Here is a 24877-nt window from a genome sequence, read left to right as displayed (position 1 = left end):
ACAGTCAATAACACAATAGAAAAATAAAATAAAGTCTATATACAGTGTGTGCAAATGGCATGAGGTGGTAAGGCAATAAATAAGCCATAGTAGTAAAGTAATTACAATTTAGCAAATTAACACTGGAGTGATAGATGAGCAGATGATGGTGTGTAAGTAGTGATACTGGTGTGCAAAAGAGCAGCAATGTAAATATAAAATGGGGATGAGGTAGGTAGATTGGGTGGGCTATTTACAGATGGACTATGTACAGCTGCAGCGATCGGTTAGCTGCTCAGATAGCTGATGTTTAAAGTTAGTGAGGGAAATATAAGTCTCCAGCTTCAGTGATTTTTGCAATTCGTTCCAGTCACTGGCAGCAGAGAAATGGAAGGAAAGGCGGCCAAAGAAGGTATTGGCTTTGGGGATGACCAGTGAGATATACCTGCTGGAGTGCGTGCTACGGGTGGGTGTTGTTATTGTGACCAGTGAGCTGAGATAAGGCGGAGCTTTACCTAGCATAGATTTATACATGACCTGGAGCCAGGATGAATCAGCTGTGATAGCCTACTCTTCTCATTTATTTTTTATTTATGTTTTATTTCAACTTTATTTAATCAGGATGAAGGTATAGTAGGCCTAAGTAGCCTATTGTAAACTGTAACACATCTGACAATTAGAGTAACATGCCATTTTATCATTGGGGACATCAAACTTTGTGCTATAGAGTATAGACTGTTGGGTTTAACAACATTTCCAAAATTCCATACATGATCATAGGCTTTTGTTTTGAAATGTGTATGCCAGTAATGTTAATTTTATCACCAGCACTTTTGGAACCATAGCACCACTGTAGCTATAAAGTACATCCACCTTGATTCCCTTTGGTCAGAGTGATGACAGTCAATTCATGCTGGAAGTTTCTAACTTTCACAAACTAACCAACCACTTCTAACTTTCACAGACTGACCAAATTTTTTGGACAAAAGTTTTTAGAGTAAGATGGTTGGTCATGAAGATGCCCCTTTCCTAAAATATTGTAGCAAATAGAGGGGCGGGAAAGCGAACTCAGGTCATTGGCGTGAAAAGCAAGCACCCTTCGTATCGCGTCAATTTGGTGAGAATTGTAGTGTGGGTCACTGGTTCATATTAGTGAGTATCACTACCCTGCTTTGACCAATTTGATCACCAATATGCAGTCTACAGTTTTTTAGAGAGACAATATATTTGCGGGAGTCCTTCCTAATTACAACAATAACCCTAACCAGCCGTAACATACATATTCGATTTCTATTGTCTGCCATTTTGCTGTCTTTTAGCCTCTGATCACTTTTCTCTCCTAATGAAGATTTGTGTTGGTCTACTCGTTTTCCTCAACAGCTACCCTCTTTTGGATTTATTATTGTTGCCGGCTGTACAGCCATATTTTGTGTGTCCAAGATTTCTATTTTAGGATTAGGATTGTGTCATGCAACGTGGGCTGCTAGGCCTACATTTTAAATATGACACAATCAGCATTTTACTTTGGATATGAACATTTATTGAGTAAATGAATGTCTTCTGAGTGCAACCATATGAAGATCATCAAAGGTAAGGGAATAATTTTATCTCTATTTCTGAGTTTTGTAACGCTTCTGCGTTAGAAGTTCATCTTTAAACCTATGTAAAATATGTTTTGTTTTCTGAATTTTTATAATCAGTATTTCTGTATTTGAATTTGGCGCTCTGCAATCTCACTGGATGATGGCCAGATGGGACGCTAGCGTCCCACATACCCTAGAGAGGTTTTAACATTTATAACTCAGACCTGTGCATTTCAACTAATTTCATTGCAGCGGCCTCCTCTTGCAATCTTCCCTAAGCCAATCTTTTACTCCTAAACAGTACCAGTCTATCATTCAAACTGACTCTTAAATGTACCCTGTCTTGTTCATTATCATGTGAATGAGGAGGTTCGGCAGCAGCCCTGTCTGGCTTTAATCTCTTGGTCTGTAAGTCCATCAATTCTGATACTCTCTGGTCTTTAGGGGCGTATAAACATAACATTTTCTAAAATAATCTTATGGAAATGCATTTCTGTAAACATATATTCCCTTTTTCTTAGCCTGTCAATCTGCAGCCAATTTATAACCTTACCCACTCTGGGAGGATGCTGGTGAGAGAGCTGGCAGTGTTAAACACACAGGTAACCATTCAGATTAACTAATACTAATCTGATCTAATAGGGATGATTACCTTCAGTATCCACTAGTAGAATACTTTGATGTCTTTAAAGCTGTTCCCTCATTTTCTCAGATTTTCACAACGGAGCAGCCCATTATTATCTGTTTCACTCCTGCTAGGAGGATGGTATGGGAGGAACTGTCCTCTCAAATTGAACAGGAAGTCATTCATATGCAGGCACCTCAGATGTTTCCTTACCCTTTGAACACAGGCATGTGTAGTTCAACTGCCGATTGTCTTAGAATCTATCATGCAGTGGCCTCCTCATGCAATCCTCCCTATACCAGTATGTCAGTCCTATACTGCAGGCTACCTGTTTATAATTCAAACTGACTCTTAATTTGATTGTGTCTTGTTCCTTAGTATGTGGATGAGGAGGTTGGTCCTGTCTGGCTTTAATCCCTTGGTCTGGACCCTTTTATGTTCCTATCTCCATGAGTCTATCCATTCTGATACTCTTTAGTCTTTAGAGGATATTAAACATTAACATCAAGTCACTAGTTTTCTATTAAACAACATAATGAAAATGTCTGTAAACATATTCCCTTGCCTTCATAGCCTGCCTTCTCCAAGGCCAAACCAGTCTACTACCTCACCCTTGCTTGGAGAATGCAAGTAACAGAGCTTGCAGTGTTAAACACACAGGTAACCAAACACATTATTAACCAAAGCTCATCTGTTATAGGGAGAATTTACTTAGTTTGATGGCTGTAACCTTTTACCTTTTCTTTCCACAGACTTCCAATTTGGTTATGGAGGAGCCTACCCTTCACCTTACAGAAGCTGGGAGGCTAGTGCTTGACGAACTGTCAGCACTTTCAGATTGCCATTCACAGGTAGCTGTTAGCAGTTGATGTTACTCTTCAATAACACTGACCCCAAATCAAATAAAGGGGTGGAAAATAGGTTTATTCTAATTCAAAGAGGATGAATCATGTGGGGAGGTAGATGGTAGATGTTCATGCTCCCCTGTCCTCAGTGATTCTCTTCAGTGATTCTCTCCACAGAACAAAGAAACAGGATGTAATTTATAACCCCACACCCTAGCCTGAGGCTGACCAATTAGAAGTCCTTGCAGTACAACTGGACCAATGGCCAAATAAGAAGTATCCTGCTCCAGACTCAGACCAATGAAAACATAGCACACATAGCTATGAGTTCAGGACTGACATTCCGAAAAATATTCTAAACAGATGTTGACCTGAAAAACAACTATTTCCATTGATTGTTAATTCTAATCCTCTCGTCCTCTGCATTGTGTATTTATCTTCAACATATTCTTACATAGCCAATCACATTATTAGACAGTCATAGATGATTAGTAATAGTACACATTAACATGTCCTCTATCGCCACAATTTGGTATCTTATTAATCACAGAGCAATCTCTAAAATTATGTCTTTGTTTTGCAGCCAAATAGTGAAGACTCCTTTTCCTTATGAGAAGTTGCAGCTGGTTGGGAACTGGGGTTTGTTTCATTTTCATTACTGGAAGATCCATTATGGATGAGTGCTGGTACTTCAGACATATTCTTAACATTTCTAAATAACATCTGTGTATTTGAACTCCCAATTGTCTCTGGGTTTTCTTTTGTATGTCTGGCCCTAATTGAAACCTAGGGGAAACTTGTCGTACGAACATCATGTGGGCTCTATATCACTGCCAGGGATTACACTGAAATCGGCTGCCAAATGATATGAACATCTACTGCTAACATATAGAGAGAGGTCTGGAGTCTGAAGGCATTTTTTTCTTTATAGCAAAATGAAGAGGACATGCATCACCTGTGCATTTTGAGGGGAGTGGAGAAGCAGCTGTGGTGGAGCAGAGTCATTCAGGAAAAATCCTGGACCCATGGGTGAGAGATCCTCAACTGATCTTTCCTCTGAAATGCACCTGATTTGTGTCAAATGATGCACAAACTATAGGTCTACTTATATTTCCTGCTTGAAATGTAATGTTTCCCTGTGTCTCTTTTAAAGGGTCTCGTCCAGGTGGCCTTCAACAACAAGGAGGTGACTGGTATTAAGGTGCAGTCAAGCACTTTTTCACTGAAAAAGTGGCAAAGGTCCATTTACCTATTTGCATAAATACATGTTGACAGAAAATGAAATGATACATTCTAATCTCTTGCCTCATTTTTATTTCCTTGGTAGAAGGATCCATGGCCTTGTCAGGAGGAGGTCAGAGTTCACCTATTATGAGGAAGCCCAGGTTTATTTCAGAGTTTGGTTGGGGGGTTCTCAATATGGTGGTTTTCAGTGTTGGGCTTGCAGTGTCACATGTTGTGTGTTAAACAGCAGGTGGATATCTCCACCACGGGGGAGCGGTTCCAGGAGAGGGCTCATGAGATGACGGCATATCAACTCTCCACCTCTGACATCATCACCACCCCTCATGAGCCTTCCTTCCCCAATGATTCTCCGCCACCCCCTCCTCCTCCCCTTTTCCCTTCTTATTCCCCCTCCCAGTCCCCCTCCACCCAGGACCAGGCCCCTGACAGCACTCCCCAGGTAAAACTCGTTCTACAGTCAATAACCCTTTTTTTCATTTGTACTTGTGTGTCTAAGTGTCATTATTTTGGTATCGACAGGTTTGTATTGTCTGTCAAGGGTCAAGTTGTTAGGTCAAGATGAAAGTATTGTCATGATGTCGCTGAATGTTTTGTCTGCTTCAGTTGATGTTGCAAGTGAAATGCCGTTTAGTAGAGTTGAAGTTGATGTCTGTTTGAGGGGGAGTTTGTGGAGGGGCAAAATAATGTTGCGGTGAGTTCGCTTTCATGTGTTAATTTATAGTAAAAACATTTGTTTTGAAATAATCAGCCGAATATCGTAGTTATACAGACGTAGTATCTTAATTTGAGCCAGTTTGCTACAGCAGGAAAAAAATCCTGCAGCAACAGAATACATTTTTCTTTAGGGCAAATCAAGTCTTACATTTCAAAGTGGAAATTACAAACTTGAAAAGCCTTTTTAAAACTCAAATATACTACAAGTTTGCATTTCATTCCGTGCAGAGAAATTATCGGCAACAAAAGAGTGATCAAATTAGATCATACATTGGTATGGTCTTTCTGAATCCTGCAGATATAACATAGGCTAAAATTGTTTCTTAACTTCATGGCACTGATTTATGTTTTAGCTTCCTAGGTTGAACATTTCTATTTACAGGGGTTACTTTGCAAACCAAGGGACAACCAACTTCTCTCTGAGGATAGTCGGTATCCGACGTGGAGGTGAGAAGGTGTGAATTTGCACATTTTGTATTTCACTTGATGAACATTTCTGGATTATTTATAAATGTACTGACTTGTTTTCACAGACTCTGACATCTGCAGACAGTACCTCCCTCAAATACCTCACCCACGCTGTGTGGATGGTGTTGGGCGGACTGTCCGAGCTCAACCAGCAGGTAACCAATTTCATAATTGTACTTCATCAGACCAGATATATAGTTCCCACTGGGCACAGATGTAAATTCAATGTCTGGTTTTTATTTACATTTGGTTGAGTTGTCAACTAATGTGAATTCAATGGGAAATCCCGCCCAAACTTCTACCTCCTCGTTAAGGTACATTTCTCTCTTTCTCCTTTCTCTTTTTCTCTTTCTCTTTCTCTCCTCTCTCTCTTACTTAAAATGAGACTCTTTTAACACAGGTTTAACACCTAACAAACAATTTGTACTTTTTAAATGCACCTTTAACATAGACCAGGCCCTGTTGATACCTCATATCCCAGCGATAATGCCTTAAATCTTTCAGCACAACATTGGCTCAACCAATGGCACGACTTTCCCCATGGCCATTGGCTCAACTTACCCCGAGGCAAATATTTTGATTTTATTAGCCCACACAGCTACTTTCAAGCCATATTTAGGACCTCACATTGAAACTTATTGAGACCCCAACTGAAGTATAAAACAATCTTAAATGATTTACTTCGGCTTAGATACAAGCATCATAAAACCTCTAACACGATAACTCAACTTATCCTTTTGGCTCAAATTGCCCCACTCTCCCCTATGTAGATTTTGGATACATATGGAGTTCATTGGTCATCTGCATTTTGATACAAGACTCTGATCTGATTCAAACAACAGGGATTAAATTATCATTATATCTAATGGATGTTGGAAGAATAATTCTGTCCTAACTGGTACAAGATGAGTTGGAGTCCCACCTCACAAGAAGCAGATTATTTTAAGGCTTTTATTGTAGCTTTCAATAATATTAATACAGTTGCCTATGTGATAGTACTGATTGTATATTCACTGATTGTATATTCATCTTGAATTATGGTAAATTACAAGTGCCAGTAAGTGATCCAACTCCAGGTGCAATATTCACTATAGCCCACTAGAGGACAGCATGGCTTCATGAACCGGACATTTTTCACAGTTTTGGCTAAGAATAGGATAACCTGTTGCATTAATGGCATGTACTGAAACTGGAATGACACGTTAATCAATGTTTGCATATCTAGTCTCACAATGCAGGCAGGTGATGCATGCTTGCCTCATTTCCTGAGGCCATTTTCCAGGGAAAGCCTGAGGGTGCTGTCTTTTTGACAGTTCCTGTTTCCTTCTTTGCCAAACATTTTGTAGTCTGAAGTTTAACGAAACAGAACTCACAATAAGCCTTCAAGCCTGATAGATACACACTATATTTTGGCCCGTAAGTCCTGTAATTGCAGATATTCCCTTTCGAAATCTAAGACAGTTCTAGAAAACAGATAACTTGCAAAGCGGTAGGGAACACCCGTTAGAGTTCACTTGCTGTGCAGTTCTGTATCTCCTGTGGAAAGTGTTATGGTTCATGGTTAATTGTTGCCTCATTCTTCTCCCATTGCGTAACATCCACTAAGTGCTACTGCTGAAATACTACACACTTGTGTACGCAACATGTTATAAACAAACGTTTAAACTGCTAGCCCCCCAACCCCATCCTGTAATCTTAACACACTCGTAAAATAGCTCATAAAAGAGCTAATGTCTTAAAACAGGAGGACCAATCAATTGAAATTAGACCACAGATGCATTCTTATCGTGCTGGAAGCAGGGAGTCCTGACAAAGATGTCAACAAAGGTGATTTTAGCAAAAAATGTTGCCTTTTTTTCTTTCATATCATATGTCATGTTTGAATGGACTTTACTTAGCTCCAACAGCATTCGACTGAAATGCATTTAGGCAGAGGTAGAGGTAACATCCTGATGGTGAAATGTGACTACGCATATCAATCACATTCATATTGTGACAATGATGATTACACAATATATCGCCCAGCCCTAATGCAGATGGCTTATGTTTTTAAAGCACAGGCGATGATTCCATGCCGTCATGAAGATCCCAACATAAATTCATATCTACATCATCAACTCACACTGAGTCAATGTCCCCATTAAGCTACCAAAATGATATTTTCACAGGCAAACTGAATTCAGAATTCTTTAATAGGCCTGCCACAGTTTCTCCTTTTTCCAGCGTTGTTTGTAATTCCCACTCAAAGCTTTCCTTCCTCAACCAGTTTGTTCAGGCCATTGCAGATCTTGGTGAGATTAGGCCAGAGTGGGCCGCCGGGGGTGTAGAGGTTGGTCAGTAGGTCTGGGTCAGAGTAGTGGTTGAAGACATGCCGAATGCGTCCAAAGGATTTGGGTGTCAGGTGTTTCTCCACGAGCTTCAGCAAGATGTCCCTACAATCTGTCAGAAGCTCCATCATGACAGCCTTATCAAATGTGAACTCCACCTGGGCCAGAGGGATGGCAAATAAAGTATTAGTGACAGCACAGTAGTAATTACAGTTCTTCGAACAGCTGTAATCACCATTTAAGGTGCTAGTTTATGGTATTGGCTTCAGGATATAGACTTTTGTAAGTCCCCTTAGGATTTTGTCCAGATAGTTTGACATTTTAGTAGGTATAATCAATGACTGTAGAGAGATGTCTGTTCTATCACGCATGCTTTAGGTTGGGTTAAACTAAGTCTTTGAAGAGTTCTGATGAATGTTCTGATGTAAAGTTACCTCCTGGAAGCTGATTGTAGTCATGACCCCCTGGTGCAGCTTCTTCTTGAAGTCCTGAGCCAGGCTGAGCTCCTCTTTACTGAAGCGGTTGTGCCGAAAGAGAACCCCCACCTTTACCACCACCTTTACCAGGTCCTTGACCACCTTTTGGGCCTCTGTGCGGTTTCCAGAGTGTTCCTTGGAGATGCGGTAGAGCTCGTCCAGGATTTCGCTGCTAGTGTCGTCAATTAACATCTGCACCATGGATTTGCTGGCCATGTGGCTGAGGATTTTCTTCTGGGCCTTCATGGCCATGTCCTTAGAGCTGAAGGACTCCATTTTGACTCTGAGAAGGAATTAGAGTTGATGAGACAGAATAAATGGGTTAAGTGAAACATCTCATTGTCTGGTCCCAGTCCTGTTAGTTCACTGATGTACGCTGGTTTTCTCTGTCAAATTACCTTTATACTTTTACTGTAGTGGGCTAACTCTGGTCACACAGAGTGATTCTTGGTAGTCTTAAACAAATCTACTTTAAAACAAAAGTATACACTTCACACACATGGTTATGGTTGTAAAAAAAGACAACTGTACCATGTCAGATATACAGTTGAAATGTATTACATTTTGAGTTAATGGCCCAATATTACACCCTATATATCCTGAACAAAAATTTAAACTCAACATGTAAAGGCACAAAAAGCATATTTCACTCAAAAATGTGTTTACATCCCTGCTAGTGAGCATTTTTCATTTGACAAGATAGTTTATCCACCTGACAGGTATGGCATAGCAAGAAGCTGATTAAACAGCATGATCATTACACAGGTGCACTTTGTGCTGGGGACAATAAAATTACACTCTAAAATATGCAGTTTTGTCACACAACACAATGCCACAGATGTCTCAAGTTTTGAGGGACTGTGCAATTGGCATGCTGACTGCAGCAATGTCCACCAGAGCTGTAGCCAGGGAATTGAATGTTACTTTTTCTTCCTTAAGCTGCCTCCAATGTCGTTTTAGAGAATTTGGCAGTACATCCAACCGGCCTCACAACCGCAAACCACGTGTAACCACGCCAGCCCAGGACCTCCACATCCGGCTCCTTCACCTGCGGGACCAGCCACTAGGACAGCTGAGGAAACTGTGGAGCATTTCTGTCTGTAATAAAGATCTTTTGTGGGGAAATTGGCTGGCCCTGGCTCCTCAGTGGGTGGGCCTGGCTCCCAAGTGGGTGGGCCTATGCCCTCCCAGGCCCACCCATGGTTGCGCCCCTGCCCAGTCATGTGACATACATAGATTAAGGCCTAATACATTTTTTTCAATTGACTGATTTCCTTATATGAACTGTAACTCAGCAAAACCTTTGAAATTGTTGCATGTTGCGTTTTATTATTTTGTTCAGTATAGTATAAACAAAGGAGCAGTTCGAGGATAAAATGAACTAAGCGCAAATGTCCATAATTTTGGCATATGACCTTGTTCCTGATGACATATTCCCTCTAGGATCTTCTGAATAGCTCATCATGTAGCATTGCACAGTACATAAAGTACTGTAATTGTAGGAGTGTGTATGACCTGTTATTGCAGGGGTTACATTGCTTCACTCAAGGTCCAGTGGCACAAATGAATAAAAGTGCAAACAATCATCTAATTTCTCCTGGAAACGGGTGTCTCCTCAATAAGTACATGTGGTGTAATCTGTTGGATCTTCTATTCCTCAGGGGATGTTTTCAATGGAACACTCCATGACTCTGCATGGTTGCTCGGATACCAACAGGAAGTGTGATAAGCATGTCACATCACCCAGCCTTTAAAGCTAAATGGTTCTGATACCCTGAAGGGTAAAAACCTTTGTACAGTAGAGGACGTCTAAGATACATTGCAGCTGCCAATTTCCCTTAGATGACTCTGTCATAGGTGTGTTTGACATACTCTATGGTAAAAGGGTAATTAACCAATTGCATGGGTTATGAAGACCCACTTTGCAACCAGTCAGCTCCATGTTACTTCAATAATCTGTGTGAGAATGAGAGGGGATTCCGGACTGTGTGTATTATCACCTACTCATAAGTGGTTATATAAACCATAGCTAGGACTTTCATGTTGACCACATACGTTAGAAACCGCGAACAAAGATAAAACCAGACACATAATGAAGTAGGTCAGATAGGTGGGGAAATCACACTGTAAACTCACTTGCGTATCCCTTCAAGTTTGCATAGCTAATGGTTACGCTTCTGGGTTTGCACTGAATGTACATTTTCCACACCCATCAGCATCTGCCTGTTTTTCCCGCTAAAAGTTACAGATACTGTATCAATTTATTTCCACCCTCTTCTGAGTTGAATAGACCCTGATAAAATCAGCAATGTGGACCTCAGGTGGGACTCTATTATCATGAACATGTTGATCACTTACAGTGCCCTCTGTAATTATTGGGACAGTGACCCATTTTGTTGTCATTTTGGCTCTCTACTCCAGCAGTTTGGATTTGAGATTATACAATGCCTATGAGGGTATTTTCATCTTTATCAGGTGAACCGTTCAGAAATTACTGCACTTTATTTACGTACTGACCCCATTTTAGGCAACTAAAAGTATTGGGACAAATTCAGTTATATGTGTATTAAAGTAGTCAAAAGTTTAGTATTTGGTCCCATATTCCTAGCACACAATGATTACGTCAAGTTTATGAATCTATAAACTTGTTGGATGCATTTGCTGTTTGTTTTGGGTGTGTTTCAGATTACGTTGTACCCAATAGAAATGAATGGTAAATAATGTATTGTGTCATTTTGGAGTCACTTATATAATATGTTTTTTTGAACACTTCTACATTAATGTGAACGCTACCATGATTACGGGTAATCCTGAATGGATCGTGAATAATGATGAAGGAGAAAGTTACTGAAGAACAAATGTCATACCTCCCCAAAAATGCTATCCTCCCCTGTTAATATAATGGTGAGAGGTTAGCATGTCTTGGGGGTATGATACAGTATTTCCTCATCTGTAACTTTCTCACTCATCATTATTCACGATTCATTCAGGACTATCTGTCACGACTTCCGCCGAAATTGGCTCTCCTGCCTGTTCGGGCGGTGCTCGGCGGTCCTCGTCACCGTCCTACTAGCCACTACCGATCCCTTTTTCGTTTGTCTGTTGGTTTTGTCTTATTAGTTTCACCTGTGTGTATTTTAGTTTAATTAACGTCCTTATATGTAGTAGGTTGTCCCGCCCTTGTTTTGTGCGGGATTGTTTTTGTATTCATGTCATTTGGTGTAGTACTTGTGTTTTATTCTCCGGTCTATTTTGATCCTGTGTTGGATTATTCACCCTGTGTGTTGGGTTGACCGTGTTTTTTGTGCGCCGGAGAATAAACTGTCGAATCACTGAAACCTGCTCTCTGCGCCTGATTCCACCCACCTTGATAAAATGTGACACTATCATTGATCATGGGAGCATCCATATTAATGTAGAAGTGTTAAAAACATATTATATTCTTATTTCCAATCAAATTTATAAAAAAATGACAATACAATTTTAACCATTACTTTTTCTATTGGGCACAAAATAATTTGAAACACAACCAAAACAAACAGCAAAAATGTGATTTAATCATTGTGTGCTAGGAATATGGGACCAAATACTAAACTTCAGACTACTTTAATACACATATAAGTACATTTGTCCCAATTCTTTTGGTCACTTATAATGGGGGGGACTATGGACAGAAAGCGCTGTGATTTCTAAACGGTTCACCCGATATGAATGAAAATACCCCCAAACCCCCAAACAGTTAAAATGTTGAACTGCATTTGCACACCTTCCTCATGTGTGATTCCTTGAAACAGCCTACATGAAAGCTGACTTACTTCACAAGTCTGGCTGCTTTGTTTCAAAATGTGTTGCACCTTTTTACGGAAGTGTCTGACTTCCTGTGTGAAACAGTCATAAGATGGAGACATTGAAATGAAATAGAAGAAGTTGGCTACCAGTGCCTGTATGCTGTAACTGTCTTCCTTCAAACATTGAAGGTCTAATTTCCTGTTGGGTCAATGTAAGCTAAAGCTAACAGAGCTAATAGTTAGCTGTCTGAGAAACTCATAACACGTAGGCTGCCAATTTCAATTTGCAACATGACCTTCTGTGTTGGTGTCCTCCTGGAGAAACTTGTTTTATAACTTGTATTATCAACTCATCCCCTTGAACTTGTATCTCTTGTTCATATTCAGACCTACAAAGGCTGATTAACTCTGATATCTGCCACAATCCCCCACCCCTTTACACAGGATGTTTTGATACAGATGTATGATCTTATTTTGATCACCCTGTTGCATAACTTCCCTGCAATTCAGGATATTTCAAACTTGTAGTGTATTTGAGGTTTGAAATTCCACTTACAAATTTCAGACTTGATTTCCCCCGTACAAGTATCAACCCCTCCAAAAATGTCCATTCATTTCAATCCACATAGTAATTCACATTTCCTGTTGCTGCAAGATAATTTCCCTGCTCTAGCAAACTGGCTCAAATGAAGATCCTACATCTGTAAGAGACCCAAGGAGCTTGAGGATATTGGTGCATACTATAATGATCTGTTTCCTTTCACGATATTGGGTAACTTTAAAGTGGAGCAATCAAATGTAATATACTAGAATAAGCATAACAATCCCAAAAGCACACGTACAAACTCACAAACGTATACACACGCACACAGAGTTGCCCACAGAGTTATTTTTAAGCTACTAGAAAGCTATTATCACTCTTTTCCCTCCAAGGTTTTGTCTTTGTCTTGTCTTGTCTTTAAGTGGCTCTGATAATCACAGACGTGGTCATTGTCGCTAAACCGATGGGACTAAAAATATGACCTGCTCATATTTTCCATGCATTCTCCAGCTCTAGCAATGTAGCCAAGCACCCACTCTTTAAAAAGAGGTTTGACATTATGGTTAATGTCTTACATAAAACTGAGGCAATGGAGTTTAAATAATGCTGTTTTGGGGCATAAATGTCTGAGCTCATTTGAAGGCACATGGCTGCACTGTACACTGACTCACAGACAAACATTTGCTTATACACAAACACACAAGTATGCACAACAACACATACACTCACACACTGCGTGCTAGCAGACACCCATAGACTTCCAGTGATTGCGCTAATGCTAGTTAGCATTGGCTCACAAAACTACCTCTAACTTCACAAACCACACATCATCTTCCACTGAAATTACAGTGCTATGACATGCTTACCTGAGTGCCTATGGACCCTTGGCTCCAGATAGACTCAGTGCTCCTGAGTCAGATGATAAGTCTCCTAGAGGAGGATTCACATAAAGGGGTTGGATGATCACAGTGCCCTCTCGCTATACCGACCACCCTGTCTCTGCCTACCTCAGAAGCATTTCCTTAAATAACACATTTATTCTCTCTCTCTCTCTCTCTCTCTCTCTCTCTCTCTCTCTCTCTCTCTCTCTCTCTCTCTCTCTCTCTCTCTCATCAGTGCAGATGAATGAAGAGAGGTGAGGAGAGGAAGCAATGTAACACTATTTAGACACAGACACACCCCTACAGCACATTAGGCACGTTTTTTTTAAACCCTGAGCTAAAGTATCAGCATGCAATTACTTCAACAAAGGCCCTAAACCACTAGATTCAATTGAACATAAACTGTGATCCTCCAAGTTCAAGTATTTTTGTTGGCAAGCAAAAGGTGGGCAAACATTCAGAATACTCCCTCAAAAGGAAGTAAGGCTATTGTCAAAAGTTGGTACATTTGCAGAAAGGTGGATTATATATGCATAAAGTGTACTCCATATGCATGCAATGACACCATGTGCCTTGACAACAGACAGGAAGTGCAATGCAAGCAGTTTCCATCTTGATTCTTCACTATATTTATTTCATTTAACCAGGAAAGTCAGTTAAGAACAAATTCTTATTTACAATGACAGCCTACTCAGGCCAAACCTTAACCCGGACAACACTGGGCCAATTGTGCGCCACCCTATGGGACTCCGAATCACAGCTGTTAGTGAAACAGCCTGGAATCGAACCAGGGTCTGTATTAACACCTCTAGCACTAAGATGCAGTACCTTAGAATGCTGCACCACTTGGGAGACCTATCAGCTAATTAGATCAAACTGAAGTAGAAATACTGTTTTGGTGACTACTGGGGCTTTGGTGCATTACTTTGATGTTGTATTGAGTTAATATTTGTCACATTAAAGGTAGACTCAGGAATATGACTACATCATACAAAGTGTGGCGACTTCCTGCTTTCAGCCATCAACAACAACAGAATTCTACAGAATTCAAAATCTGCCAAGACTTCCGCTATTGTCCCTTCCAAATCTGTGCCTTCTCTTGAGGCATGCCCATATTGAGGAGCAGTAACAGTGGCAGTGATGGCACATTTGGAATTGTGTTGTTCATTTCTGTAAGCAGGAAGTCTCCCCACCGTGTATGAAGATGTCCTATTGTTGAGTCTACATTTAATTTCACTCTCCCTTGTGCAGTTACACATCATTATTATAGTATGCGTCTACCAGTAGATGGCAGTGGCCTTCTTGGTCTGAGCAATGACATTCACTTCTCCCCGTCATTTCCCTCCGGTATTCCGGATGATTGAATTGAGCCTACCCAATAAGCTGTGTCATCAGAAAACAACCAGCTGTTTCAGAATGTGTTAGGTATTGATGGACATATTTTGCTTACCTCAGATTCAAGTATTACGTTGATTTGACTTTAGAGCACTGTGGTCCCAACAGTATGTGCTTCAGTGTCTATACTTTCTATACAAGGTCCACTAGGGGCCACTGTTGCTCTTTAGAATCCTCCACTGACTTCTATGAAACTGAAAGCAGGGGTGTAGTGTACCTCTACTGCTGATGCTAGATCTGTTTATTCCACCAATACTGTGACATTTGGCAAAGAGTTCAAAGCCTCACAAACTGACCCCAAACCAGAGTTCTGGGCACTTGCTCATCTGCAAGAATACCCAGGTTGGTCATTTTTGGTGAATAACTGTTCAAGGGGATTCTAGCACAGTGTGGTACAGACATTGGTAAAGGTGTAGAGCAGAGGTTAGGGAACAGGACTTGAGCCAGGAAGTCAGCCTGTCCTGAGAGGGTAGCTGGCGCCAAGAGAGAGAACTATTAGGCTGCACATCTTGAGCCTCCATAGTCTGTAGTCATTCCACCCCAGTCTTGCTACAGTATAAATAAAGGCACCCTATGAATATGCGGGTGTCTGCTAAGCAGCAATGTAACCAAGGCGAAGAGGTGATTAAACAACGCTCAATTCACAGGAACTTCATGGCTCCGTTTTGCACTTCTCCATTGTTTGAACTCCCCCATACTCACAGGAGGTTTGACATCACACATCTTTGTAGTTTCAAATTCATACACTGTTTTCATGTTGGATATGCCTTTTTTTTGCCAGCAAATCTGTTTGAAGTGACTATGAAATGAAGTGACTCAAATGTTACTTGGGCAACATCAATGGACATGGTTTGATGTGAATAAAACGATTATACTATACATTTTTGAATCACACACGCTAAATGACCAAAAATATGTGGACACCTACTTTTTGAACATCTCATTCCAAAATCACGGGGCATTAATATGGAGTTGGTTCCCCCTTTGCTGCTATAACAGCCTCCACTCTTCTGGGAAGGCTTTCCACTTGATGTTGGAACATTGCTGCAGGGACTTGCTTCCATTCAGCCACAAGAGCCTTAGTGAGGTCGGGCACTGATATTGATGATTAGGCCTGGCTCGCAGTTGGTGTTCCAATTCATCCCAAAGGTGGTCGATGGGGTTGAGGTCAGGGCTCTGTGCAGGCCTGTCAAGTTCTTTCACACTGATCTCGACAAACTATTTCTATATGGACCTCGCTTTGTGCTGAAAAAGGAAAGGGCCTTCCCCAAACTGATGTCACAAAGTTGGAAGCACAGAATTGTCTAGAATGTCATTGTATGCTGTAGCGTTAAGATTTCCCTTCACTGGAACTAAGGGGCCTAGTCCTAACCATGAAAAACAGCCCCAGACCATTAATTCCTCCTCCACCAAACTCTACAGTTGGCACTATGCATTGGGGCAGGTTGTGTTCTCCTGGCATCCGCCAAATCCAGATTTGTCTGTCAGTGTCAGATGGTGAAACGTGATTCATAATTCCAGAGAACGCGTTTCTACTGCTCCAGAGTTCAATTACACCACTCCAGCCGACGCATTACGCATGGTGATCTTAGGCTTCTGTGCGGCTGCTCGGCCATGGAAACCCATTTAATTGAGCTCACAAGGAACAGTTTTTGTGCTGACGTTGCTGCTATAGGCAGTTTGGAAATCGGTAGTGAGTATTGCAACCGAGGACAGGCGATTTTTGTGCGCTACACGCTTCAGCACTCAGTGGTCCTGTTCTGTGAGCTTATGTGGCCTACCACTTCGCGGCTGAGCCGTTGTTGCTCCTAGATGTTTCCACTTCACAATAACATCGCTTACAGTTGACCAAGGTAGCTCTAGCAGGGCAGACATTTGATGAACTGACTTGCTGGAAAGGTGACGGTGCCACGTTGAAAGTCACTGAAAGTCTGATGCCAATGTTTGTCTATTGAGATTGCATGGATGTGTACTCGATTTTATACACCTGTCAACAACGGGTGTGGCTGAAATTGCCAAATCCATCAATTTGAAGGGGTGTCCACATACTTCCGTATATTGCATGATTCCCAGTTTTCAACATCCTTCATAAGTTACCAACATCCTTCATGTCTTTGTATGCATTTTTCATGTTCTGCACTTGAACCAGTTGGATGTGGGTACAGTATATTTCCTTGTTCCCAGATCTATGTGATGACAGATCTCAGATTGACAGGTGATCTGGAGTGGATCCACTATCAGGGTGGTGTAGTGTCCTCTTAGCAGCACTGTCTCTTTGGCCAGCTGTGCCAAGCAAGCCACAGAGGAGGGCATGTGAGCTAATCTGTTAGCTTTGGGCAGGTTACTTTTTTAGCCCCTTTGCACTGTCAGCTGGCTGTGTTCATCCTCTGTGTCAGAATGTACTGTAGCGTCTGTCACCACCCTCACTCTCTAGCTCAACTGCCAGGGAATCTGATAGAGGATGGAGTGTCAAGATAATGGTCAAGGTGGATTGTAGAGTTCCTGATACAGAGACACAGAAACCCTAACACTTGGAATCTCCCCCCTCTCTCTTCCTCTCTAACTCTCACTCTCTTCCTCTCTAACTCTCTCTCTTCCTCTCTAACTCTCTCTCTCTCTAACTCTCTTATCCTCTCTAACTCTCTCTCTTCCTCTCTCTCTCTCTCTTTCTCTTTCTCTCTCTCTCTCTCTCTCTAACTCTCTCTTCCTCTCTAACTCTCTCTCTTCCTCTCTAACTCTCTCTCTCTAACTCTCTCTTCCTCTCTAACTCTCTCTCTTCCTCTCTAACTCTCTCTCTCTTACTCTCTCTTCCTCTCTAACTCTCTCTCTTCCTCTCTAACTCTCTCTCTCTCTCAAACTCTCTCTCTCTCTCAAACTCTCTCTGCCTCTTTCTTCACACTCACACCATTCATTTCTCTCCCAGACACATTTCTCTCCCAGAGTGAGTGACAGCTGGTCTATGTGTGTGTGGGCGAGTAGATGTGGTCACAGCAGACCTTCCACATGCAGCACTTCTGTTTCAGGAATCAGAACCAGCAGCTAACCTGAGAGGCTGCCAGGGCAGAGTGGAAAAGGGGAAACGTGGAGATGGAGGAGGAGGAGAGCTTTTTTGCAGGGGGAAGTACAGCTGATACCTTGGCATTCCTTGGAATGATGGCACAGTACTGAACCCAGCCAACAACGGGGGTTGTCGAGGATTGTGTGTATAAGAGGAGCAGGGGGAATAGAGGCCAAATGAGGGAGAAGATATGATTGTGTGTGTGCGTGGATGCGTGTGTGCACGTTTGTGTGTGTGTGTTTGTGTGCACACAGATGTTTTCGAGAGGGCATATTTGTGTGCATGTGCGTTAATCTCTGTATGGCAGATGAATCCCCCTATGATCAGTAATGTATGCACTTTATGCTCCCCGGAAGAATCTCAGTTATACTGACACTCCTCTCAGCTTCCCCTTCTTTATGGAAACCCTGAACAACACTTCCTGCCAGCCCCAACAGTCCTGAGTGACTGGAGGAACACTAGCGATGCAGTGTTTCTATTTTAATTAGGTCTGCTCTGTCAAACTACTGCTGTTGGCCTGAGTAAATAAACACGGTATCTGAAACAGTCTAGCCCCACTGGGCACAGGCATCAATTCAATGTCTATTCCACAACGGTTCAATGTAATTTCATTGAAATTACCTGGAAACAACGTTGATTCAACCATTGTGGGCCCCACATAACTGAATGTTTCCTTAACATTCTCAAATAGTTTTTGGCCTAACACATTTTTCAGCAACCTGTTAAAAACAACATATTAAAAAGTAACACATGAAAAACAACTAACACTTTGGTAATGATTCATTTAGGACACATGAGAGGAAGCATTCCTTTTTAAATTCCCATTCGATGTGACGTACTATCCTATACACTTGTCAGTTTGGTAAAAAATATGTTTGTAAATGTTGCAGCAATGTTCTCTATAAGACTGATCAAAGTGGCAAGGAAGCTACAGTATTCACAACAATGTCCAGACATCATTTTGCAACCCTTTGCAAACATTCTGCTAACGTTCAAAGACCTACAGCTTCATCACCCTGGAGGAATATGGAGCAAATAAAATACCCATTCATCCTAGACTTGACAGGTTCTCCATGAGGTAGCTCTGACAGGTAAGGCGTTGCTGACATGCTCCTCTGCCTGCCTTGCCTACACACACAGAAAGGGATTTTCTATAAAGTGTAGAGAAGCTCACTAGCCAGTGTGTAAATGCCATTTCACACCACAAAGGCTACAGCCTGAGCTTGAGGGAAAGGGGAGACAGATGAGGTGTGTGTGCCTGTGTCTCTCTGTGTGTGTGTGTGTGTGTGTGTGTGTGCTGGTAGCTCTTCGCTTAAAACAGCTGTTCAGGCTAACTGGTCTATTTCCCACTTCCCTCCTTCCCAATTCGATATGGCTTGCAAATCCATCCAGGCCCACAGATAGCAAAGTCCTTTTCATTTTAGAAAGACTGCCGGCAAGACTACTTTAACTTCAGCAACCAGTGCTGCACTCAATATAAAATAACACTTACCCTGACTCTCCTCCGCTGCCTCTCATGCAAACACACCTGCAGGTGACTGGAAAGAGGCCAGCACTCCTCCTGTGAGCGTAGAGAATACGATTTAACTAAACAAACAATGCAAGAATACAACAGCCTTTATGGAAGAGCTTAAACGCTAAGTCTGTGGGGGATGAGAGTCGACAAACGAAGACTCGAGTACTACTGTATCTCTGAGCTCTTTAGTCCAACATATCTCCTCATTACCATATCTTCATCTAAAAAACAACAATAAAGGAATTATTAATGATCTTAATTCATTGGGAATAAGATGTGGGTGTGGGGTGGAATGCTGTGATGCTGTATTCACAAGGAGAGAGCCAACTGTCCTTCCCATAAGCGAGCCCATTATTTTAGGAGAGAACATGGCATTCAACATATTAACCCTCATGGACTTATGGTTTATGACTGAGTCATACTGAAGCAGACTCATTCTTAAGGCCTGAAGGCTACAACTCATTCATGCAATGAATCGATTGAGTAAGTTCTTTCCAAAATAATGTCAACAAATAGCCAAGACAAGTGATAGTATTCTGCATTGCCTATAAACTGTTTGAACAAGCTGATCAGTCAGAATTAATCCGATATAAAATGTGTGAGTTGAAACAGATGATACCATTTAAAGCTTGCAGTTTGTTTGCTGTAGCTGGGCTGCATACTGAAAAAGGGTTTGGAGCAGATTGACACAACTGAACATTGACGGTTCCAGCTCCACATAACCGGTGTGACTGCAGTGAGGCTCTGACATTTTCAGGTGTTTGGCTTCACATCTCCACGTGTCCTTTCTTTTCTGCCTCACACTTCCTCTCTTTGTGAAACAGATGAGGTTTTTCAGGGCTGTGGAAATGTCCCGTCAGCCACTGCCTCACCAAAGGCGCTTGTGTTAATGTGAGGCGAGAGGGAGTTGGCTCTACCACCATGGCAGCTCTCGCCTCCTTCTCCTCCTCCCCCTCAATCCTATTTTTCCCATCCCTTCAAACACGACAGCGGAGCTAGCCACAGACTCATTTTGGGCTTTGAACATCCCTGACGATGTGCTCCTTCTTAATTGATAACTGAGATGTTTGTTTGGGAACCGAAGAGGGAGCGTGTAGGGGGAGCCTAAAAGAAGGCTTTGATTTCACTTCCATGCAGCGTGTCACGAATCTGACACCAGATTACTCACAGTGTCTCGTCTGTTTGATAAGGAGCATAATCATTCCGCCTCAAGATCCCCACCAACAAAGCGAGAATGGGTGTCAACAGGAAGAAGTCTGGAGGGAGGAATCAGTTAGGCAGAGGGAAGCAAAGATGCTATTTACACTCCGTCAGTGTTTACATATGAAAGGAAGCTTTAAAAGTATTTGCTGGCAAACTTTGATGCCTCGTGGGAAGATGATAGCGATGATAGGTCCCTGGAGAGAGAGAGTGAGGCAGGAGATGTGTTCATTAAGATATACTGACTAAGCTTTTGAGTGACAGTGAATGCTCAAGGGAAAATCGAAAGCGCTAAAGAACTTGAGGAAAGACAGACACAGTTGAGGAACTTCAGCTATGACGAGGAAGAAATGCACCCAAGGCCACAGACCTTGAGATTTGACAATATCCTTGGTCTGTTCCTCAAGTTTTCAAATTATTTTGAGAATGTTCCATCTGGAGACAGTTAGTATACTTATTCCAGGGAACTTCCTAGAGTGATTAGAACCATTCTAGATTTTTTTGATTAGAACAATTCTAGATTTTTTTGTTTTTGTTTTTGTCAGCGTTTTTATAGACATCAGGATTCCAGTGAACATTCTCTTAGCATTTTGTCTGAACCTTTCATAGCTGATAGCCTACATGAAAACACAGGGTTCTCCATTACAACAAACATTAAACAAAGTATATTTCTCTCTTATTCGCCTGCTTCGTCCCTTCTTGTTTTGAGCATCTTGGCACGCCCCCAATCTCCTTATGATGATATGCTTTTGTTTTTTTGCCTTTCGGCGTGTCCCCCGGTAGCAGGCCACCATCAAATTCTCATCTCACTTCCTCCCATTCTTTACCTAGCATCCTCTGTCCTGTTTAGTTTCCTGCTCTGTGTCTCCTCAAGCCTGGCCTTATCACCAGACGTGTGAACTTCTGGACATTTGCAAACAGCACCTTTGCTACCATCCAACCCCCTGCAATTTGTGATCATTCTTTCAGAGGCACGCCATGGCACTGAATATAATTCCAAGTTCCTTCCTCCTTCAACGAGGCCAGGATGTCAGGGTTCATGGGCAATCACTTGTCAGAATGTTTCTGGGACAACATCAGAGTTCTCTGAGGGAAAGTGTTCAATCTTTGCCATCTTAGAATGTGCTTACCATAACACCGCGAAGCAGCGTAGGATATACCATAACAGTACTTGGGAAGCCTTATTGCAACAAAGCAAGTTTTATTTGAAATAGAAAGCCATAGCTGTTCCACCAATTTAATGATGGAATTACAGAGATTGTATCTGGAGTATTCTATCCTGCAGCAGTAAAGCAGCACACTGCTGCAGCTGCCGACAGGGAAAGATCTCTTTCCTCCAGACAAGGAAGGAAGGAAGGAAATGTCCCACAAAAACAATCCTGGATGCAGGTGGAAGAAAAAAAGGGCACTGTTTCCACAGCGACGGCTGACATGGTCAGTAATGCCTGGTGCGCGGATAAGGATAGTAATGCCTGGTGCGCGGATAAGGATAGTAATGCCTGGTGCGCGGATGAGGATAGTAATGTCTGGTGCGAGGATAAGGATAGTAATGCCTGGTGCGCGGATAAGGATAGTAATGCCTGGTGCGCGGATAAGGATAGTAATGCCTGGTGCGCGGATAAGGATAGTATTGCCTGGTGCGCGGATAAGGATAGTATGGCCTGGTGCGCGGATAAGGATAGTAATTCCTGGTGCGCGGATAATGATGGTAATTCCTGGTGCGCGGATAATGATAGTAATTCCTGGTGCGCGGATAAGGATAGTAATTCCTGGTGCCCGGATAAGGATAGTAATTCCTGGTGCGTGGATAAGGATAGTAATTCCTGGTGCGCCGATAAGGACAGTAATGCCTGGTGCGCGGATAAGGATAGTAATTCCTGGTGCGCGGATAAGGATAGTAATTCCTGGTGCACGGATAAGTATAGTAATTCCTGGTGCGCGGATAAGGATAGGGGAGAAAACTTGCTGGCTGCATGCAGCACCATATTCTCTGTTATCATCACTCACCCCTTGTCTCCGGTGTCCGTGGTAGAGCTGAACCAGTCACAGACCAGTGCTCCTGGGCTCATCGCCACCGCAGAGAAAAGACACCTGATCACCAACACTGATACACACAGTAAGGAAAGCAGGACGGTGCTGTGAGCACAGTGCTCTGACAAAAACTGAGAGCGAGAACACATATTTGAAATGCTACAACATTCCCCTGAATATCTACCAATTCCTGTCCATGTCCCCTCACATTGTTGTATTGTGTATTGCTGTACCTTGCCAGTTGAGTCTTGTGACACCTGAAAGTGGAAAAAATATAAACTGATGAAACACCATTTGCCACAACCGTTCATATTTTTTAGCTCGTGTTTTTCTTCATTTTGAAGCACTCTTCTGTTTTCCACCGCCCACCTTTCATATTACGTCACTCTTCTGGCTCACTCACTTCATACTACAGGAAACGGTACACTACTGATTACTTACCTCAGCCTTTCCATCGTTATCTTGTCTCTCTCCTTATTTCCCTCTCGGCATTAGTGTGATTGGATCTACTACAGCGGTTAATAGGCCTAATGCTATTCAAAATGTCTGTTTTTTTCCCCCAGAACATCGATTTGTAAATGCATTTTGCCCTAATAAAAAACAACCGCCTATCTCCAGGAGCCGGGCCTATTTAGTTGGTGTGGAGCAGAAACAGTTTAGACCTAGTCAGAGAATCTAGGTGCAAAAATATGTGGTATTTTCAGTGCTGTAGGTGATGATAAAGACTGTATCCTGAGGATATTTACAAAATATACAAATAATGAAAAATCATGGGAAAAGCAGTTGACAAAAATACTTAACTTGTTTCAAATAATGAATTGGCCAATAGCAAAGTTTCCTCAACTCACCCATGAGATTGTTGAGGTAGTGTGTGCTTGCATGTGCTTGCACTTTTGTTAGAACACACTTTGTTTGCTTACTTATCAAAGCAAAATGCTTTTAAGTTTGTCACATTAATATTCCTATTTTTATTTCTTAATTTAATTTCCATACATAAAACAACATTTGAATATACAATGAGCGAAAAAAGTATTTGATCCCCTGCTGATTTTGTACGTTTGCCCACTGACAAAGAAATGATCAGTCTATAATTTTAATGGTAGGTTTATTTGAACAATGAGAGACAGAAAAGATTTCTGGCTCCCAGGTGTCTTTTATACATGTAACGAGCTGAGATTAGGAGCACACTCTTAAAGAGAGTGCTCCTAATCTCAGTTTGTTACCTGTATAAAAGACACCTGTCCACAGAAGCAATCAATCAATCAGATTCCAAACACTCCACCATGGCCAAGACCAAAGAGTTCTCCAAGGATGTCAGGGACAAGATTGTAGACCTACACAAGGCTGGAATGGGCTACAAGACCATCGCCAAGCAACTTGGTGAGAAGGTGACAACAGTTGATGCGATTAAAATTATGGACTGATCATGTCTTTGTCAGTGGGCAAACGTACAAAATCAGCAGGGGATCAAATACCTTTTTCCCTCATTGTATATTCAAATTTTGTTTTATGTATGGAAATGAAATTAAGAAATAAAAATAGGTGCCTTTGGAAAGTATTCACACCCCTATACTTTTTCCACATTTTGTTACGTTACAGCCTTATTCTAAAATGGAGTATATAAGAAAAGAATCTCAGCAATCTACACACAATAGCCCATAATGACAAAGCAAAAACAGTTTTTTTGAAATTGTTGCAAATTTATTTAAAAAAAAATCTGAAATACCTTATTTACATAAGTATTCAGACCCTTTGCTATGTGACTCGAAATTGAGCTCAGATATTTCCGGTTTCAATTGATCATCCTTGAGATGTTTCTACAGCTTGATTGGAGTCCACTTGTGGTAAATTCAATTGATTGGACATGATTTGGGAAGACACACACCTGTCTATGTGGAACCTGTCAATAGTGGAAGTTGACCAAGAACCTGATGGTCACTTTGAAAGAGCTCTAGAGTTCCTCAGTGGAGATGGGAGAACCTTCTAGAAGGACAACCATCTCTGCAGCATTCCACCATTCAGGCCTTTATGGTAGAGTGGCCAGACGGAAGCCACTCCTCAGTTAAAGGCACATGACAGCCCGCTTGGAGTTTTCCAAAAGCCACCTAAAGACTCTCAGACCATGAGAAACAAGATTCTCTGGTCTGACGAAACCAAGATTGAACTCTTCGGCCTGAATGCCAAGCGTCACGTTTGGAAAAAACC

The 24877-nt window shown here is 41.7% G+C and overlaps 1 protein-coding gene and 1 long non-coding RNA gene across 7 annotated transcripts; one reads left to right on the top strand and one right to left on the bottom strand.

Moving 5' to 3' along the window:
• Positions 1 to 1691: 1691 nt before the first annotated feature.
• LOC116353401 (uncharacterized) lies at positions 1692 to 9494 on the top strand. Of its 5 annotated transcripts, XR_004202853.1 has the most exons (10): positions 1692 to 2164; positions 2275 to 2847; positions 2940 to 3671; positions 3964 to 4061; positions 4186 to 4233; positions 4360 to 4417; positions 4504 to 4716; positions 5374 to 5438; positions 5525 to 5614; positions 9223 to 9494. It is a non-coding gene; the product is annotated as an uncharacterized LOC116353401 (long non-coding RNA). The 5 variants fall into 5 exon arrangements; XR_004202850.1 differs by having other exon boundaries at positions 2940 to 3038; positions 3616 to 3671; positions 4186 to 4716; XR_004202851.1 differs by having other exon boundaries at positions 4360 to 4716.
• Positions 6111 to 22997, bottom strand: LOC109875849 (tumor necrosis factor alpha-induced protein 8-like protein 2). Of its 2 annotated transcripts, XM_020468272.2 has the most exons (5): positions 22906 to 22997; positions 22649 to 22745; positions 19418 to 19486; positions 8221 to 8545; positions 6111 to 7944 (listed from the first exon to the last, which is right to left on the bottom strand). In XM_020468272.2, the coding sequence occupies exons 1-5, from the start codon at positions 22964 to 22966 to the stop codon at positions 7702 to 7704; spliced, it is 795 nt and encodes a 264-aa protein (XP_020323861.2). In that variant the 5' UTR covers positions 22967 to 22997; the 3' UTR covers positions 6111 to 7701. The 2 variants fall into 2 exon arrangements, with proteins under 2 accessions (XP_020323861.2, XP_020323862.1); XM_020468273.2 differs by lacking the exons at positions 19418 to 19486; positions 22649 to 22745; positions 22906 to 22997 and adding an exon at positions 13458 to 13718.
• Positions 22998 to 24877: the final 1880 nt, after the last annotated feature.

The sequence above is a fragment of the Oncorhynchus kisutch genome, linkage group LG14 (assembly GCF_002021735.2).
Source record: "Oncorhynchus kisutch isolate 150728-3 linkage group LG14, Okis_V2, whole genome shotgun sequence".
NCBI classification, from domain to species: domain Eukaryota; kingdom Metazoa; phylum Chordata; class Actinopteri; order Salmoniformes; family Salmonidae; genus Oncorhynchus; species Oncorhynchus kisutch.
Note: the sequence above shows the minus strand (reverse complement) of the source record. Positions and strands in the feature narration are given on the sequence as shown.

Bases quoted from the DNA above. Each gene is read 5' to 3' on its own strand.
- LOC109875849 (XM_020468272.2), bottom strand. From the start codon at position 22,966: ATGGTGTTTCATCAGTTTATATTTTTTCCACTTTCAGGTGTCACAAGA. The intron at 22,746-22,905 runs GTACAGCAATAC...TGTGTGTATCAG, and splicing joins CACAAGACTCAACTGGCAAG to TGTTGGTGATCAGGTGTCTT. The intron at 7,945-8,220 runs GTAACTTTACAT...CCTCTGGCCCAG, and splicing joins CTACAATCAGCTTCCAGGAG to GTGGAGTTCACATTTGATAA.